Genomic DNA, 16861 nt, shown 5'->3' on the forward strand with positions numbered 1-16861 from the left:
AAGGGAGCCTGGGCAGCACACAGCAAAATGCACACAAGGAGGGCATCAATTTTGCAGTTAATGTGGCAAAGCGATTGAAAGAGCAGATAACTGTCCAAGTTACTAGAGAGCAGGCCAGCACCTCAGTTCTTTGTTTTTACAAACAAACAGGAAATTAAATCCCCAAGCAAACAAAAATCTCTGTGAGCAGGCCGGGAAGAAAGGCGGTGAGCGGTGGCATGAATGCCATGTGGCAGCAGCCCTTTGCTGAGTCGAGCGGGAACACAGGCAGGGGAAAAGAAACCCACTCCCAAAAGTGGGCAGCGCTGCTTGTGGGACGGCTGCCTGGCATCGGTGGGGAGGAGCAGCCCTGGCCACGCACCACCTGGGGCAGAAGGCATCCGTGCTTCCCAGGCGGTGAGGCCAGCGGGACTGCTCCGGGGAGCGGGCAGGAACACAGGCAGGCCGACAGGCAGGCCCACTGCTGCCACGTGTGCCTGTGGAAGGGCAGGGGACACGAGTGGGCCCACCCAGCAGTGGTTTTCGAGACTATGCGTGCATGGATGGGGACATGAGCGGACCCTGCAGTTAGGGCTGTGCGACCAGGTGTGGGGGAGCCTCCGTGCTTGGGGGGTGTGCGTGGACCAGCAGGCAGCCCCCAGCTGCGGTTTGTGTGCGGGGACAGGGGTGGGAGTGACGGCCCCCCCCCGTGCGATGGCTCTATGTGCGGGGATCCTGTGCTGGGGGTGCGTCTGTGAGGAACGGGGCCATCAGCCGACCCCCACGCTGGGGGTACCCGCGTGTGCTAGAACAGCGGACACGAGCAGACCCCACCCCACAGCGGCGGGGCCGGGGCGCCCCGCAGCCGGGGCAGGACGAGACTGGAGCGGCGCCACGGCAGCCCCGCGCGCCCGCAGGGCCCAACGGCCGTTCCCCGGGGGCCGACCGCTGCCGGCAGCGGGGCGCCCCGCGCCGGGGACCCCCCCCAAACCGGCGAGCCCTCCCGCCGCCCGGGCACCGGGGCTTTCCCGGGCCACGTGTGCGGGGCGGCGGCGGGGGCAACCTCACCCTCCGCACGGCCCCGCTCGGCGAGGGGCTCCCCGCCCCTTTAAGGGGGTGGGGGCCGGGCCGGGCCGGACCCCCGCGCCGCCCCCGCTACCTGCGGGCGGGGGCGCGCGGGGGCGGGCGCTGGGGAAAGTTTGTCTCTCTGGTTGGCTGCGCCGCGCGGCGCGGCTGGTCGGGGCGGGCGGGCGGCTCCGTGTGCTGGCAGGGCAGCGGGAGGCGAGCGGCCGGCCGAGGAGCGCGTTGCCGCCGGTCCCCGGGCGAGGCGAGCGTGTGTGCCGGCGATCCCCCTCGAGTAAGGAGAGGCACCCGCGCAGCCCTGCCAGCATGGGGCACCGCGGGGAGAGGGCGTCCTGCCTGCCTCTCTTCCTCCTCCTGCTGCTGCTCGGTGAGCCCGGGGGGTGCGCGACCAGGGGCGGGGGGAGGGGCCGGGCTGGGCTCGGCTACCTCGCCCGCAGGTAGCGAGGGAGGGCTGGGCCCGTGGGCGCGGGTCCCTTGGCGGGGAGGAACCGCCCGCCGTGCTGTGCCCGCCTGAGGCGCGGCGGAGCCCAGCCGGGGCGCTACCCTCCGAGGGGCGGCGGGGGGCCGGGCAGCGCCGCCTGCCCGCCGGACTGTGCCGTCCCCCGGCTGGCCGGGCCGTCGCCACCTTCGCTCTCTCCCGGCCCGCCCGCGGGCGTTAACGGCCGGCGCAGCCCTAACGGCTCCGCGGCCCCCCGGCCCCCGCTGCTCCCTCCGAGGGCCGGGACGCGGATTGCTGCCAGGTATCTCCCCGAAACTTTAAGGGGCCTCCTCAGAGTAGAAATGGGGCGTGGGGGGTGCTGCTTGGCGTGGTTCCCCGGTGAGAGGGGTTTCCACAGGCGGCCGGGGTCCCGCGGCGCGCCGGCCGGGGTAACGTGATGGTGTAGCCGTAGTGCTCTTCCGCGACCTGGTGCATGGGCTGTGGCCGCTCTAAGGTAAGGGCAGTGAAATTTCACCTCGCAGAGCGTGAAGTGACTCGTTTCAGGGCCCGGGGTGGGGATCCTTCTCCCTCCTGCTCCACGAGGGAGACTGCAGGAGGGGCCCCCCACACCCTGCATGCCGGCAGCAGAAACCGGGGTTCTCCGGGCACACAGGTGTTGTGGGGGAAGTGATACTTCTGTGCCCTCCCCTCCTGGCTCTCAGGGTTTGCTGCCTCTGCCGTGAAGTTCTCCTGCTAAGAGATAACGAGTAATTGTGTCGGTGATGTTTTATGCCGCGTTCACGTAATTGTGTAGCTGTCGTTAGCTTAAGATGTGGCATTGTTCCTTACCGGTGTCTATGCCAGGCAGGCAGTGTGCAGAAATAGACTGTAGCAAGAACTACACAAAAGGGTGGGTGGTGGGTTTTGGTTTTTTGCCTTTTTTTTTTTCCCCCCCCAACATTGGACTTGTAGCATTGTTGCTAACGGTGTTACTGAAGTAGCAGTGAGTTTAACTAGAGAACAAGAAGATTGTTCAGGTAAGATAGTTACGCATATTATTTAAGCGGTTCTGTGTCAGCTCTGTGCACTCAGAAGTACTCTAGGTGCTGGTGAACAAGCATGCCCCACAAAGTACTACATACAGTTCTTGATTCAGAACACTTGACTAATTGCGGGTAGTAAGTGGGAGCCTTTTCCAGATTTGGGGTGGAAGGAGTGAGTAACTAAACGGTGCCCCAACCCCATGCTGCAACGCTCTTCTTTAAACAAAACTCTATTTGCTGACTTAGTTTGTACTTGTACTTTTGACATTGCTATGACTAATTCTTTTTTTAAAGTCTGCCAGAGCACTTTCCTCATGGTTTGTCTGTTGAATCTTTCATAGCCAGGTCTGCAGAGCAGATAGTTACAGTTGAACAGTCAGCTTCCTAAACCTGAGCTCTTCCCAGTCTCTTTCCTGAGGCTGCTTGCAGGCAGTGAGGCAATCGGGGCAGAGGGGTGTCTACCTACAAGTCAAGATCCTACCACACAAAGGTGTCCACTGTGCTTTCTCTTACTTGCAGCTGAGGTTAGTAATCTTGTTTATCTTTACAATATAGGTATTCTGCCAGCTGGGGAAACAGTGAAGAACTGGAGAGAACACATTTAGTGTTTTTGTTTAGAAACAGAAAGGGAATAAAATTTTTCAAGAGAATGGTTTAGTAGGACAAGTGGAAAATCAGGACTCTCAGATACTCAAGGTCATGCAGCAAAAAGGAAAAACTATTAAGGCTGATGTGCAACAGGGAAGTTGTTTCCTTAATTCCAGATGAAATAATTAGAAGAACTTAAAATGTACATGCACAGATATCTGGCCACTGTTTATGATATGCTTTGTCTGGATGTTCTGAGTTGCCTTTTGAGGATATATATATATTTTTTTTTAATTGGCATGGTGCTGTTAAAATTGAAAGTGCTTTTGTTTGCAGGAAAAAAAACAACCCAAAACCTGAACTTTTCAGTCTTACTTGTGGTGTGGCTATCTTCTGATACCATTACTTGGTAGCTTCTGTGAGATTCCAAATGTTAAGAGGTTGGGAAGGTGGTGGTGTTCTCGCTCAGGATGGGAAAAGTATGCTTCTGTGAACATGTGTTTTCTAGCAGTTCTTTAATAGAGACAGGTTGGGGCTTTTTGTTAAATAATGTGCTGCAAGTGTTGAGGAATTCTTGTATAAGGGAGGTGGAGGGAAGGAGTTGAAGCATAGGAGAGTTCATCCCTTGCGTGTACTTAGACTTGATTGTTTTGTTCAGATCTTTACAAAATAACCCAGCAAAAGGATGCAAATGGCTGAAGTATTTGGCTGTAACAAATAAGAATGTTTTCTTATCCTTTCTCCTGGATCCTTATACAGTTATAATCTGTTTGGTAAGGAGATTGTGGATCTTGAGATTAAGGCTTGATCTAGTCTCTCTCTTTTCTTCCCTCCTCTCTTGTGGTTAGATCCTGAGGAGAGGGCAGGATGAGGGCATTTCGTACTGCCATTGCCTGTTTTATGTGTGATTTCATTCTGCAGTCAATCTGCCTAATCAACCTGTGAAATGCTCTGGAAACCAAAGTATGCCTCCTAGGACAAGACATCCAAAAAACAGAACAGGTATCTGGTGGTTACCAGGGCTCAGACTGTAAAGTAAACAGTAAGCCTTGCAGCTCCTGAATTTTTTTTTTCCCTGGTTCTTGTTTGAGATTCAAGGTAAGAATTTCGGTGTATCTGAAAAAAGCTGGTTTTTGTTTAAGTGCCATGGGGCTTGAGGAGAGCAGACACTCGGCAGAACCTGGGGGAAAACTGTTGATGATCAGTTTCCCAGAGATGGCCTTTTTCTTACTACCATTTAGACACTCGCTGTCCGCTATGATGAAAGTCAGTTCCAGCATGCCAGATCCCCAGGAGCCTTGTGTATACATGAATAGAGTTGTTTCCTACAAGTCGTATCTGAAATTCTTTTTTTTTTTTTCTTTTCCTCAGAAGCTACAACAATTAGTCATTTGAATCAAGGTTTAATTCAAGCTCTGCAATAGAAAGCTTTTGGTAATTAGTATAAGTTATTGTGATCATGAACTTCAAGGAAAAGCATGCTTTAATCTTTCCCTGCATTTGCAGCTAAAGTGAAAGCACTAGAAAATGGGAGAGCCTCAAGGTTTAGGGCAGGGAGATGGTGTAAGGATGATTGCCCACGGAGTGTTCAAGGTGTTAGAGTGGAATCTGCTTCCTGTTCCCTTGCTGGTGCCTGCTCACCTGCTGGTGAGCTCAGGGCTGGTGCTGGTGGCCTTTGCCTGCTCGGATCCTCACTGGTACTCGGAGAAGGAGCTGACAGCTAGGCCAGGCCTGCCTGTCTCTGTTGTAGCTTTAGAGGTGGTTAAAAAGGTTCCCAAAGGGGAAGTACCGACAAGCCTGTCCTGGTCTTAGCAGCTGCAGGCTGCTAAGGCAGTAGAAGCATGTAGTGAGCATTGGAACTGGATTGGTGAGGCACTGAAGGGCAGGTGGTGTTACTGAGGAGGAAGCGCTTTCCATGTGTAGGCTGTGGGAAGATGTGGGAATCAAAGGGCGAGCAGTGTAGTGAGTGTTTTTTCCTTTACATCCTGTGTTCTTTTGGGTTGGCGAATGATAGCTTAGTCACTTTTTCTGGCTCTCTTGTGTCTTTGTAGGTTCCTGTCCAGGGCTCCTTTTTAGGGAGTCCGTGTGCTTTTTCTGAAATTCTTCGACCTTGTTCTCCAGGTTTCTTGATTGTTACATTTCAACATAGCAACAGCTTGCTCTCTTTAGGTAGCCTCTGTTGTATTTGGCTCTAATCCCTGAACTGAGGTATAAACCTGCCTGAACAAGATTTGAAGTAAGCAGTAGGGGTCATTTAAAAATGCAGCCACATGCTTGATTAGAGGGGAATGTACTTAAGAAATAATATATATCCATAGTCTAGCTATATAAACAAACATTCAGGGACACTTGTGATTTCTGCTTTCACATGTAATAAATTTATGGGTTGATTTGGTTTTGTGTGGTTGTTTTTTGTTGTTGGTTTGTTTTTTTTTTTTTTCCCAGTCTCCATAATTCTTGTCGAACACTTACCTGTGAAACAGACTTGTATATTTTTTTTTTTAGTAGGGAAATGGTTACATATCTCAATAAGATACTTTTAGAAAGTGAACATTTCAGTTGTCTGGTTTTAGATGCCTTTCACTGATATATTTTTTGCGTGGAGTTCTATGTTTTAGAAGGAAGGGAAATGGATACATTATCTGAAAATGCGAATTCTTTCTGATTATGTATAGAAATCAATCACTTGAAAGTTAAGTTGGAAAGAACTTGAGGAAAACATTACTAACATGAGCTGGGTCAAAGTAGGGGTTATGTCAGTGTCTATCAAGGTCTCTAGTAGTTTCGAAAGAAAGATATTAGGTGGAGTATAAAGTAAGAATCTATATCATAATGCAAAGAAAAATATCTTTTTAATACTTTGACTTTTATTGGAGATGTTGCAGTTACTTCCCAGGCCCCTGCAAGACGTCCTGCTTTCTTAGAAGATCTGCAGTAGTAAGTGATAGTCTGTTTTCTAGAGACCTGTAAGGTGAAATTGCCTAGGGACACCAGTGTTTCAATTTCTGTCCAAGAATAATAAGCAGTTTCCTGCATGACCCTAGTTCCTAACCTGAACAAGGTACCCCAAAACTGTATCGAACAAGACAGGGAGCGACTGTAACACAAGCAGTTTTTGTCTGGGCTGTTAGTATCTCCTGTCCTAAAGAAGGAATGAGCTTGTATCAATGAGATACTAAGTTCTCCAATTGTCCAGTTTTTTGTCAGTTGATTCTTTAGAAAACCTCAAATTGTAGCTTTCTTCCAAGGCTTGAATACCTGCTGAGAAGGGCTTTGAAAATAATGAGATAAACTTTTAATACACCTTATGCATTAGGTTTTGCACAGGGCAAAGGTGTAAAATCAGTTTCAGACCAAACTCCTTTTGGGATAGGATGATCTGAAAAATAGCGGCTCAGATGCCAAAAGCCTTGAATAATGTCCTTCAAGATCATCAGCATATCTAAAATAAGATAAGTAAGACAGAAGTTACGGAACGTGAAGTTTCTTAGTTTTTTGAGTTTCATATCAGAAACTGGCTTATTCATTTACATGTAAGCTTTCATAATTGTAAAGTATAACTGATTTCTTCTAACTGAATGAGACAGAAAAAAGGATGGTCTTTTTTTTTTTTTTCTCTGGAGTTGGAAGAGGTTTCGAAGCTGGGTTTCCACTGGAAACCCAGCTTATCAACTTTAACTATGGCATTCTGACTACGTTTAAAGCAAGCTAGATATAAGGTAGAACCAGTGTTGCTAAATGCCTTTGAGTCTTGTAAAATTATAAAGCAGTATGGTAATGCTGGTAGATTTGAGTTGATGTAATTGCCATGAGGACTGCTTGAAACTTGTGGGAGAGCATTGCAGTTGGTGCTCCTTTTCATTACACTAGATGAGGCAAGTTACAGGGAAGGTCTTATGTGACAGGGTCTAAAGAAGCAGCCTGGAGAACAGTATCTTTTGTATGCAGTGGTGGCAAAACACTGCTGCAGAAGTATGAAGAATTGCTGAAGCAAGCTGAAGTATTTGACTAGTGATAATCTCTGTGGCCAGACGGAATTTGCATGGATGCTCTAAAGGATCTGAACTGTTAGCTGAGCTATGGGAAGAATAGGTAAGTAAGGCACTGAGTCCTGGACAGGATTTCCTTTAAAAAAGGATCTGAGGATGTTTTTTGGAATTAATTGACTTGTGAACTTCAGGAATGAGAACTAATTAAAGACTGGAGCTCCCAGGCAAGCTGTCACAGCTGCTGATAGGCAGGGCTGCCAGCAATGCCTGTAGTATATCTGCTTGATACTTTTTGTTATGAGGGCCATCTCTTAAATGGTTTATTATTCTGCAAGACTTTAGGCATTCATGCTGAAATTTTCTGGGCTGGGTGTCTACCACAGGTTGACTTTTTTGGTAGGAAATACACCTCCCTGCTGCCGCGCCGCCCCTCCCCCCCCCCCCCCCCCCCCCCGAAAAAAAAAACAAACCAAAAAAACCTCCAGTATTTCCAGCCATTACACTTGAGGAGGGAGCAGGGAGAAGCAGCTTTTTCTTCAATTCTTGCATGTTCTGGCCAATTCTCCCCCCTCACTCTTGAGCAAATAATAATCTCAGCTGCTAAGCTGAGAAGTTCTAGCACCTCCATGCTTTAGAGCAAGAGCTGGAAATTTGGCTGGAGGGTTAACTTTGCATCAAGAACGTTGCTTTTGCTGTTCTTATGAAAAATGTCCAAATTTGGCCACATTATAAGACTTGGAAAAGCATCAGTTTGTAAATGCTCGGTAGGGAATTAGTCTCAGGTCCCTAGAGAAAGCACTCTGTCATTGCTTTTAAGGTGTCAAAGGATTACAGCTGGAATTGGGGGTGGAGAAGTGGAAACCTCCTTTTTATTCCAGTTTCAGACTTCCGTAAATGTATTGTGAAGTTTTTTTTTTCTTTTTCTCTCTCCCCCTTCTGACAAATTGGCCAATGCTGGAACAGCGTGCTGGTCTGTGTGGATCACTGATCATATTTGCTGTGAGAGTCTGCTGCTTGTAGTACACAAAGTATATATATCATCTTTCTTATATGTGGCTTTAAAAAAAAAAAATCAATGTAAACTTTATGTGTGGTTTTTAACTTTTGTTCTCTGGCTTCAGTTCTTCTCTCAGGCTTTTTCCCAGGTGTCTCCCATTGTCCTTTACTTCATGCTGGCTGTAAAACAACTCCTGCTGCTATAGTTGCTCTCAAAAAAAAAAAAAAAGTAAGAACTTATGCCACTCTTTCTGTTTAACAGGCTTGATTAGTCTGGACTTGCCTTTCTGCTGACTTTCTTAAAGATGTGGTTTAGCTGTGCTGCTTAGTGCTTTCTTCATGACTGCAATTTGCATGCTTTCATGCTTTTTGGTTCACTCTTTTCTTGCCATATCAGTAGCTATTAAAAAGAGTTTGGTGGAACCATTACTGGGGGTCATGTTGGTTAGTAAGAGTCCAGTTCTGACAAAAGCTAGCTCTGCTTAGGTTTGCCAATCTTAAAAAGGATAATTGCCAATGTAAAGGACTTGTTTCCGTGCGTGTTCCACTGTTAGCTCCAACTGCAGAGATTTAGCGTTGTGTTTCAGTCGGTCTTTGATGCAATGTGGCTGTGGGGAATCTTTGAGCAGGCTGTAACGGCATTGTTCTCCTACACGCATTAAAATGATTGTTGCAAGAGAGGCATCCACGGGGACCTCTGCCAGCTTCTTATTGATGTGTTCAGTTTCAGCTATTGACACACTACCCTTCATTATTACACAGTGAATCCTGTGGCAGTGGAATTTGCTATTAAATCTGCCCTGCAAAAGAGAATTGGCAGGACCTGCTTTAAAAGCAGCGTGACCCCTGCGTTTGCAAAGAATAGCTTCTAAATACGAAACAGATGCTGAACTAACAGAGGATGCTTCCTAAATTTTCAGGGTACCAAACATAATTGTTTTGAGGAAAAATTCAGAATTCACATAATTTGTGAATAATCATTTAAGTTTCAATACCCTTTTTTCCAGAAACGTATGTCTAATCAGTACATGTATTCATTTGTGCTTGAATACAGCAGGTAATACTGAGGTGAAAATAGGCAATTATTTGTTAATGGAAACTGTTAAATAAGCAGTGAGATGTTAGTCTTTCTGTCTGTGCTGTAATCCTCTTCTGAGTGCTAGAGGGTGGGAGAGGTGATGCATCTTCCTTTGCCTTTTGCCATTGCCACAAACTATTTTGTGCTTTCAGAGTGCCACCCATAATATTTACCCAGGTGTTACAACCTCCACCATCTCCCAAAAGAAGCATTATGTTCTTTAGAAGCCCAGTGACATACTGTGTATCGGGAGGTGGTGTCAGTGGATGGAATTTATGTCTATGTAAAGAACCTTTATGTTGTATGTAGAGTGTGCTTGTTCATATTCAGTTCATATGGAGATTTGAGTTAATGTGGAGTAATAAGTATTGCATCAACCTTGTTTCCCTTTGATCTCAGGGTTTGGTTCTTGACAAGGCATGCTGTACCTCTTGGCTTAGAGAGCTTAAGTGCTTGGAGCAGGCTTCATCAGTGAGAAAATAAAGAGCATGACAGCTTATTGGAGACAAAATCACTCTGTGATTGTCTGGAGGTGGGAGGTAGCAAGGTAAGCCTGGGTCTTTCATGTCTATCACAAAGCAGGGTTGAATGGACACTAAAGCTATTGACTAAGCCCTGGTTGCCAGCAACTGTATTGATAGGCACCTGTCAATAGTTGCAAAGCCAAAGCTGCTGACATCTCTAGGTTTGTGGGTTTATTTATTTAAAAAAAAAAAAAGGTTGAGAAAATAGCATATATAGCCAGGAGTCAATGGGCACAGAAGTGTGGCTTTTGCTAGAAATCAGAGGTGGGGGAAGGAAGGTGAGGAGAGAGTACTGGAGCAGGGCACACTTCCCAGAGAGAAAGGGAAGTGAGGGAATAGCTTGTTTAAAATGGAAGAATGAGTTAAAGGTGTGTCTGTGTGAGATGGTGGTGTTGGGGCAGTTATCACCAAAAAACAGCCTTGGTAAAGACCACAAGTTTCTCAAAGCTCTGCAAGTAAATCTTGAAGTACTCTAGTTTTCTAAGTAAGGTTTTCTGCTCACCATTGGTGGGTAAACGGAATACCTAATTGTAAACTCCCGCAGAGTTTAAAACAAGGACTGAAGTGTGATGCATGTGGCTGCAGGGTATGCTGTGGCATCTGAACTGATGCTGGTGTCTGCCTTTTGAGTCTGAAAGGGAGGGGCGAGGCGGAGGCTGCAGTACTGTGAATAGAGTTAGTGTGGGGATGTCCTTCCAAAATAGCAGAAGAACAAATGAGATTTCAGATGGTACCCTTGTTCCCACTCATGACCAGAGGGCGCAGGGAATGTGCCTGTTCCAGACTTTGCCTCATAAACCTATAAGGATCAACAGAGATAGGCCAAAGCTACTGAGAAAGGAGCTGTTAAAGGTGATTTAAAGTATTTCTCACTGACTCTCCTCTTGGTGTGAGCAGTCAGTTTTTGGTTTGTATGTATATAGAGAAATTTTTCTCCCTGTCTGAAGCTGTAGAGAAACGCTTAACCTCTTCGTGCATCTGGGCAAGGCTAGTAACCTACAGATTAATGCAGGGCAGATGCACTGGGCACTTCTGTACCCAGACTTGTAAGGTGGGTTCTTTCCTTGCTTTAATAATTCCTACCCAGAATAAGAAACTAGTCACCTTACAGTGGTTTCATGGAATGTGCATATGCCATCAAAGTAACTTGCTGGCTTTTCTTTCTTCTGTTTTTTCTTATTTTGCCGTACTTCTAGTATTGGTGCACTGGGGTGAGAACGCCTTTTGCATATGTGGGTTTGGCCAAAGTCCAGCGTGAATGCTGTTCTCACATGAGTGACAGTCTGGGGTCAGCAGTAATCCTCCAGTGTCAGGGTTGCCTTGTTGCTGTAGGATCTTGCTTGCAGTCCAAAGTGGGACTTTGGTCAAGGGACTGTCATAAGTACACAGATGTTTCTTGGAATTAAAGTCCTGCTACTGAGGTTTCCACCTCAGAGGAGGCTGCTAACATGAGACATCCTGTGACTGCCACTTAGGCTTAAACAATGTGTTCACAGAAGCTGTTTTCTGGGGAGATGATCAGTCATGGAGCTACAGAACGAGCCTTGAAGAAGAGCAGGCTGTGCATGGGGGTGGGAAGATGTTTGGAGGTTTTGGCAGGGAGGAGGCAAGGGCTGAAGCTGCCTATTCTGTGAATGGCATAGTGATGAAGAGCACTTACTTCATGCTGATGATTTCTTCATCTTGGCCTGGTGGCATAAGGTCTATTTTGACCTTGGGTGCACGGGTGGGGGCGTAAAAAGAAAAAATGGCACCTGGGGTACCTGGGTGTGAGGAGAGGGGGCCATGGGCTCATAGAATATCTAGCAATGACACATGCTGGGCCTCCTTAGGACCCTTTCCTTAGGACCTGCGTGTATTAAATGTATTGAAGGCCTGTCGAGAAGGCTGACTGTAGGTTAGGTATTCTTTCCCCCTACCTCCTTGCTTAGGTGTCAAACTCTTATGTTGACAGGGTTAATGTGATGGACAGCTTTGGGCTTGAAGCCTTGTGCTGATTGTCGGAGGACAGAGATACCTGATATAAGGGCCCATGTTGTGAATTGGTGGTGGAGGACAGCTAGTCTTGGGGAGTTTGGTAATGTGAAGCTAGAGCTTTCTGCTTTTGAGTGTGCAGGTATGAATCCAACCTTGCGTCTACCTTTTGCTGGGCCCATGTAAAATGAATTACTGGTTTTGCTTCAGTTGAGTGAACATATGTCTACTGGCCTCAGCAAAATAGCAGCAGGTACTAGGTGGCATTCTAGTCAACAAGGTTGTTCCCTGAACAATGGAGGCTGTTGAGGGGACAGCCCTGTTTGCCCTGTTCTAGACTGTTTTGTTTATGTGGGTGAGTGAAGAACTTTGGTCTTCAAAGTTATTTGAGTGTTTCTCAGTACTATTTAACATCACCACTTCCCTCTGCACCTCCCCATCAATTGTTGTTTTTACACGCGTTATAAATTTGAAAGGCTCATGAATTGATAATTGCTTTCAATACATACAGTCAAGGAGATTTTTAACTTGTGGTAATTAATGCCCTACCTTTAAGACCTCCGTGTAGTCCTGGATGTATGCCACCAGTTTATGACAGGAAATATCCTGATGATTGTTCTGGTCTGTTTAGCAAGACCCCTAAATTCCTCACAAGCAATTGCATGTACCCAGTCTTGTAATTTGATATAAAATTTGCTCGTTACATTTACCCTGTTTAAAATGGATCTCTAGTACTTCCTCAGAGGCAGTAGTGTGTATGGGTAAGTCATGCTGGGTTTGGACACTTACTCTCTAAAGGTGTGCAAAATGGAGCAAGTGGCTATCTGTGTTCTTGTTCTGCTGTGGCATTCTTTGGAAACAGCAGGTTCATACATTGAGTGTAGCTTGGATGGTTGGTGGGAGCTTGCGGGGATCTGTGGCTCTGCTTCAGTAGCCTCTGTCACAGGAGCCTGAGACTGTCTCCTATCTAGCCTGCCTGTACTGAGGTGGTTCTTCTTTTTCTTGAAAAAGACGGCATGCGTGCTTTGTATCGAAATAGATAAAGGGTAGTGAATACCTGTTGGGAAACTTGAATAGCACTCATTTAGACAGAATTCTGCTTATCTGGTGGTATATATTGTTGGCATTTTTAGGAGAGTGGAATCCCTCTCTTGCCTTCTTTCAGAACATCTGTTTCTGTGCATGAAGTCATCTTTTGCCTGCCTTTTTTCCTCCATTTGAATCCACTTCTACTTAGACAGTCTTTTCTGCAGCATCAGAAGTATGAATGCCAGCCAGCATTTTGTCAGGTCATCTTGGGTGTTTTGTTCTGTAGGAAAGTCACTATGGGTAGAAGCACTGGAGTGTATACTTCTGATAGGGCAGAACTGTGGGAGGCTGTGGGACTTGAGCTGAGTTTGAGCTCGTTGGTGCAGGATGATAGCAAAGGTATAACTGCATGTGAAACTTTACAGAGTTCACTGCATCTGTCTCAGAAGAAGGACCTGTATGCCATCTCTTCTGACTGTATCAGCTGGTCCAATGAAAGATCTCTGAAGAATATTGCCTTAGACCACTGTGGTTACATAAATACTGCTGCTAGATTTTACAGTTACTCTGTGACTTGAAGTTATAATTCTGATGATGATTTCTGCCACGTGCATGCTGAATTATGCATTGCATGGAAGCTCCTGTCACAAGTCCCAAGTAATAATAAAACTGGAGTTTAAAACCAAGTAAGCTCTAAAAATGAAACAGTTGGCAGAACATTCTTTGAATTTATGGTGATAGTCATATAGAAATGCCACTGTCCATTTCTGGAGTGGAAATGGACATTTCCCTGCCCCCTCCCCCTTAGCATCTTCTAACTCTGAGATTGTTGTACAAGGTGGATTTTTTTGTTGAAATAGAAACTAATTGGAATGAGTTAGTGTTTTCTTTCCCTGTCCTTTGACACTTCTGGCATTTAAGGAAGAAATAGGGACAAACATTTAACTGAGTGACATCCAGACTTAGCAGGAGCTTGTGAAGTTAGGCTGAGGAAGTCTGTCCTTTTTTCTTGCCTTTTACCGGCAGAAGTTAAGAAGCCTCATTTTAAACTTTTCCTGCAGGATGTTTCTTGTAAGTCCAGTACTGTCTCATGGTCTTAGTCTGGCTTTGATGTCTGCAATTCAACATTCAACTGTTGTGCATTTCCACAAAAATATATAAATGCTGAAACAGTCCACAATAGTGATGCTAAATTTGTTATTAGCTTCCAGTGTATTAGTAATATTCTAGTACTAGCTTCCAGACATTCAAGGATGCAGCTTTTACCTCTGCTGTTGTTTCAGGCTCTCTGCAGATAATTTATAGCCTTGGCTTACAATGCATCTGTTTGGGTGGATTTCACCCAAAGTTTGGGTTAAACAGTGTATAAATACATATCCTTCCTGTAGAAAATAGGGTTCTGATTATAATCTCAGTTGAGCTCTGCTGCTTAACAGATGATCGTTTCAGTGATAACCGGTTGACTGACCATGCCTGTGACTCTTCCCTAGTAGTCAGCTATGTACATACCCTTTCTTGAAGCGCTTATCAGGTAGGAATCAGAAATGTTTTTGATGATTTACAGCACCATGCCCGAGAGCTTTCTTTTTCCAGAGACTTTGTAATCTGAATAATGTGATGCGAGTACAGCTTTATTAGAATTGTAAACTCCCATAATGATTAGAAGGGAAGAATACATCCGCCAGGCGGATTAATCAAGGTGGTTCTTTTCATCAGTAGAGATTTTTTTTTCCACAGGATGTCAGAGAATTCTGGGAGATCTCACTGATTGTACTGAGCAACTGTAGGTGATGGACAGGTAGTGAATTTCTTGCATTGAACTGCTAATAGTTGAAAGTACAGTACTGTGAGCAGGGCAGGCAAAAATACAAATACCTTAAACAAAACTGCCCAGGGAGGATAATTACTCAAGTGTTAAACTGATTTGATTTTTTTTTTTTAAAAAACACCAGTTCTCTTTGGCAAAGAGAATCTCCTTTTACGATAAAGGCAAAGAGTGCTTCTTTTCAATCTAGGGATAGACGGGACTTCTGTACTTTAAGACTTCCTAGCAATCTGTTGTCCAAGGCTTGCTTATTCCTTGTGAAAGGGACAAAGATCTTGAAATAATCTGTGTTTTGTCTGGGGAAAGGCAAAACCTGATCTAGTTGTGTGCTTTGTACCCTGCATTTTGACTCTTGGTAGGCTTAGGCTATAAAACTACAAACAGTGGAGGCATTTGTAGGCTGCTCTTGCATTGCATTACAGCGGGTGCTCTTCTGCTTGAATTCTTTGAAATGTCTTAATTTGATGTTGTGCATTTTAACTGGTTTAAGCTCCTGGGAAATGCTCTTCAGATCATTAATCTCTAAAAACCTGTTCTTTTTTCTGAAAAATTAAGCGGGGGGGCAGGGGATGAGGTGAGAGGAAAGTTGTATAGTTAACTACAGCTCTGTAAATGCTGTATGTACCTTCTATTTAGGTCTTCGCTAGCAGCAGGAGTGCCTTCTAGGTACTTTGTTACTTTCTTATAACAGTAATAATACTGATTACTCTCTAATAATAAACAAACTTTGTTACAGGATAGTGCTGTTAACGTGATTTGTGACTGCTGTACCAACAAGAGAGCTAAACCCAGTTGATTTTGTGATGTAGTAAAATAAAAAGTGAGCAGGGAGTATAAATAGTACTTTGAAGCTTTAAAGTACGAATTCACAAACAATGAAGAAATTAAAAGAGAAATAAACAGTTTTGTATTTATGTATGAAGGGCTTGTCAGTCTTTTTGTTACGGTTCTTAAATTGTTGTGTATTGCTGACATTGGACATGGATAGATGCAGAGCTGGGAGGAGGATCCTTTATTTTTAAACCATGCATTGAGAAGTCTGACTACATGTATACTGTGTCTCTTTCTGAGTATTAATGAAGGCATAACTCCTTTTCTTTTGCCCACTGGGGTTTAGATGTAACACTGACTTTTTCAAGCAATGCTATCTTTTCAGATGTTATCATGAAGCATGAGGGCAAGGGGAGTTTCCTGATACTGCACAGCATTCATTGCCTTTCTTGCTTATCCTTTTTTTTGTTGATATTTGTGAGATCAGGCTTTCAGTTCAGTTTTTTGCAGCCTGAGTTCAAGGCCTAAGTGCCAAATGAACACCTCTTGGGTATAGGTTGGCGTGGTACAAATGTATTTCACATTCCTGTTTTCTTATGTATGGGTCTGTTTTGTGTTTCCATTCTGAAGGATATGTCAGTTCATATCATTTCTGGTGCTAAGGCTGGGTGAACAGGTCTCCTTGACTTGACATGGCTTCCAGGATATGTTCTGATAAAGGGATCAGAGCTTGCTCTGCACATTGGACAGCAATGTTTCATGCTCTGGCTTTCTGGGCCTAATCAGAAGTACCTCTGGGGAATATTAGCTCCCCCTGTGCATTGAGTGCATCTCCTTTGTTACCTGAGGGCTGTTTGCCCTCGAGTGAAGGGGGCGGTTCAGGGAGACACCTGTTAGCTAGAAATCTCAAAGGTGCTTAAAAGGTATTACTAAGAATCTTCTCTCACAGTTTGAAAGTGTGGACTGCTAATTCTAGTGTCTGTGGCCAAGTCCACCTACAGCTTTCCAGGTGAATTTTAACACCCTTGACTTTCTAAATTGGTGGTGTATTTTCCACTTCTGTTCTTATGCTGCTCTATATTGTGTGCTGTTAAGACAGCTGCTGCATTTGCACCAGACATAATTTCTTCTCAGTTGATGTTAAAATTGTTTCTTTGTGTTAACACAGTGGCTGGTAGAGACTTCTGAGACTTAGTCTGCAGTGCACTATTGCTTTTGCAATGGGTATTTGGAACTTGCAATGTTGTCTTTAGTTCTTATGCTACATACGTGTACCAGTTCAGGATCCAGAAAATGGCTGGCATGCTCTCTGTTGGGATGAAGTTTGGCTGTAGAGTCTTTTGTTCTGTTAAACAATGTACTATGGGACATAACTGTTCTACCCAATGTAGCAAATGTGAGGATGCCTAGGGTGAATGCAATCTGCTGTCTGTTTCAATGTAAGCTGATTGTAAGTGTTAGTTACTGAATAATTTCAGGATATCCAAGTTTCACCCAAATATTAACAGCTACTTATTTTGTACGTAGGTTGTCTTATTAAATAGTATAACCTAGAACAGCTCTG

The 16861-nt window shown here is 45.2% G+C and overlaps 1 protein-coding gene across 2 annotated transcripts in view; it reads left to right on the top strand.

Moving 5' to 3' along the window:
* The first annotated feature begins 1298 nt into the window (after positions 1 to 1298).
* The window catches only part of PTGFRN (prostaglandin F2 receptor inhibitor), a 72899-nt gene continuing 57336 nt past the window's right edge, over positions 1299 to 16861 (top strand). For both annotated transcript variants that reach the window (XM_076351490.1, XM_076351495.1), the window contains exon 1: positions 1299 to 1429. In XM_076351490.1, coding sequence (XP_076207605.1) covers positions 1369 to 1429 — 61 coding nt within the window. In that variant the 5' untranslated portion in view covers positions 1299 to 1368. The remainder of the gene's footprint in view (positions 1430 to 16861) is intronic.

Source organism: Aptenodytes patagonicus, chromosome 1 (genome assembly GCF_965638725.1).
Source record: "Aptenodytes patagonicus chromosome 1, bAptPat1.pri.cur, whole genome shotgun sequence".
NCBI lineage: Eukaryota > Metazoa > Chordata > Aves > Sphenisciformes > Spheniscidae > Aptenodytes > Aptenodytes patagonicus.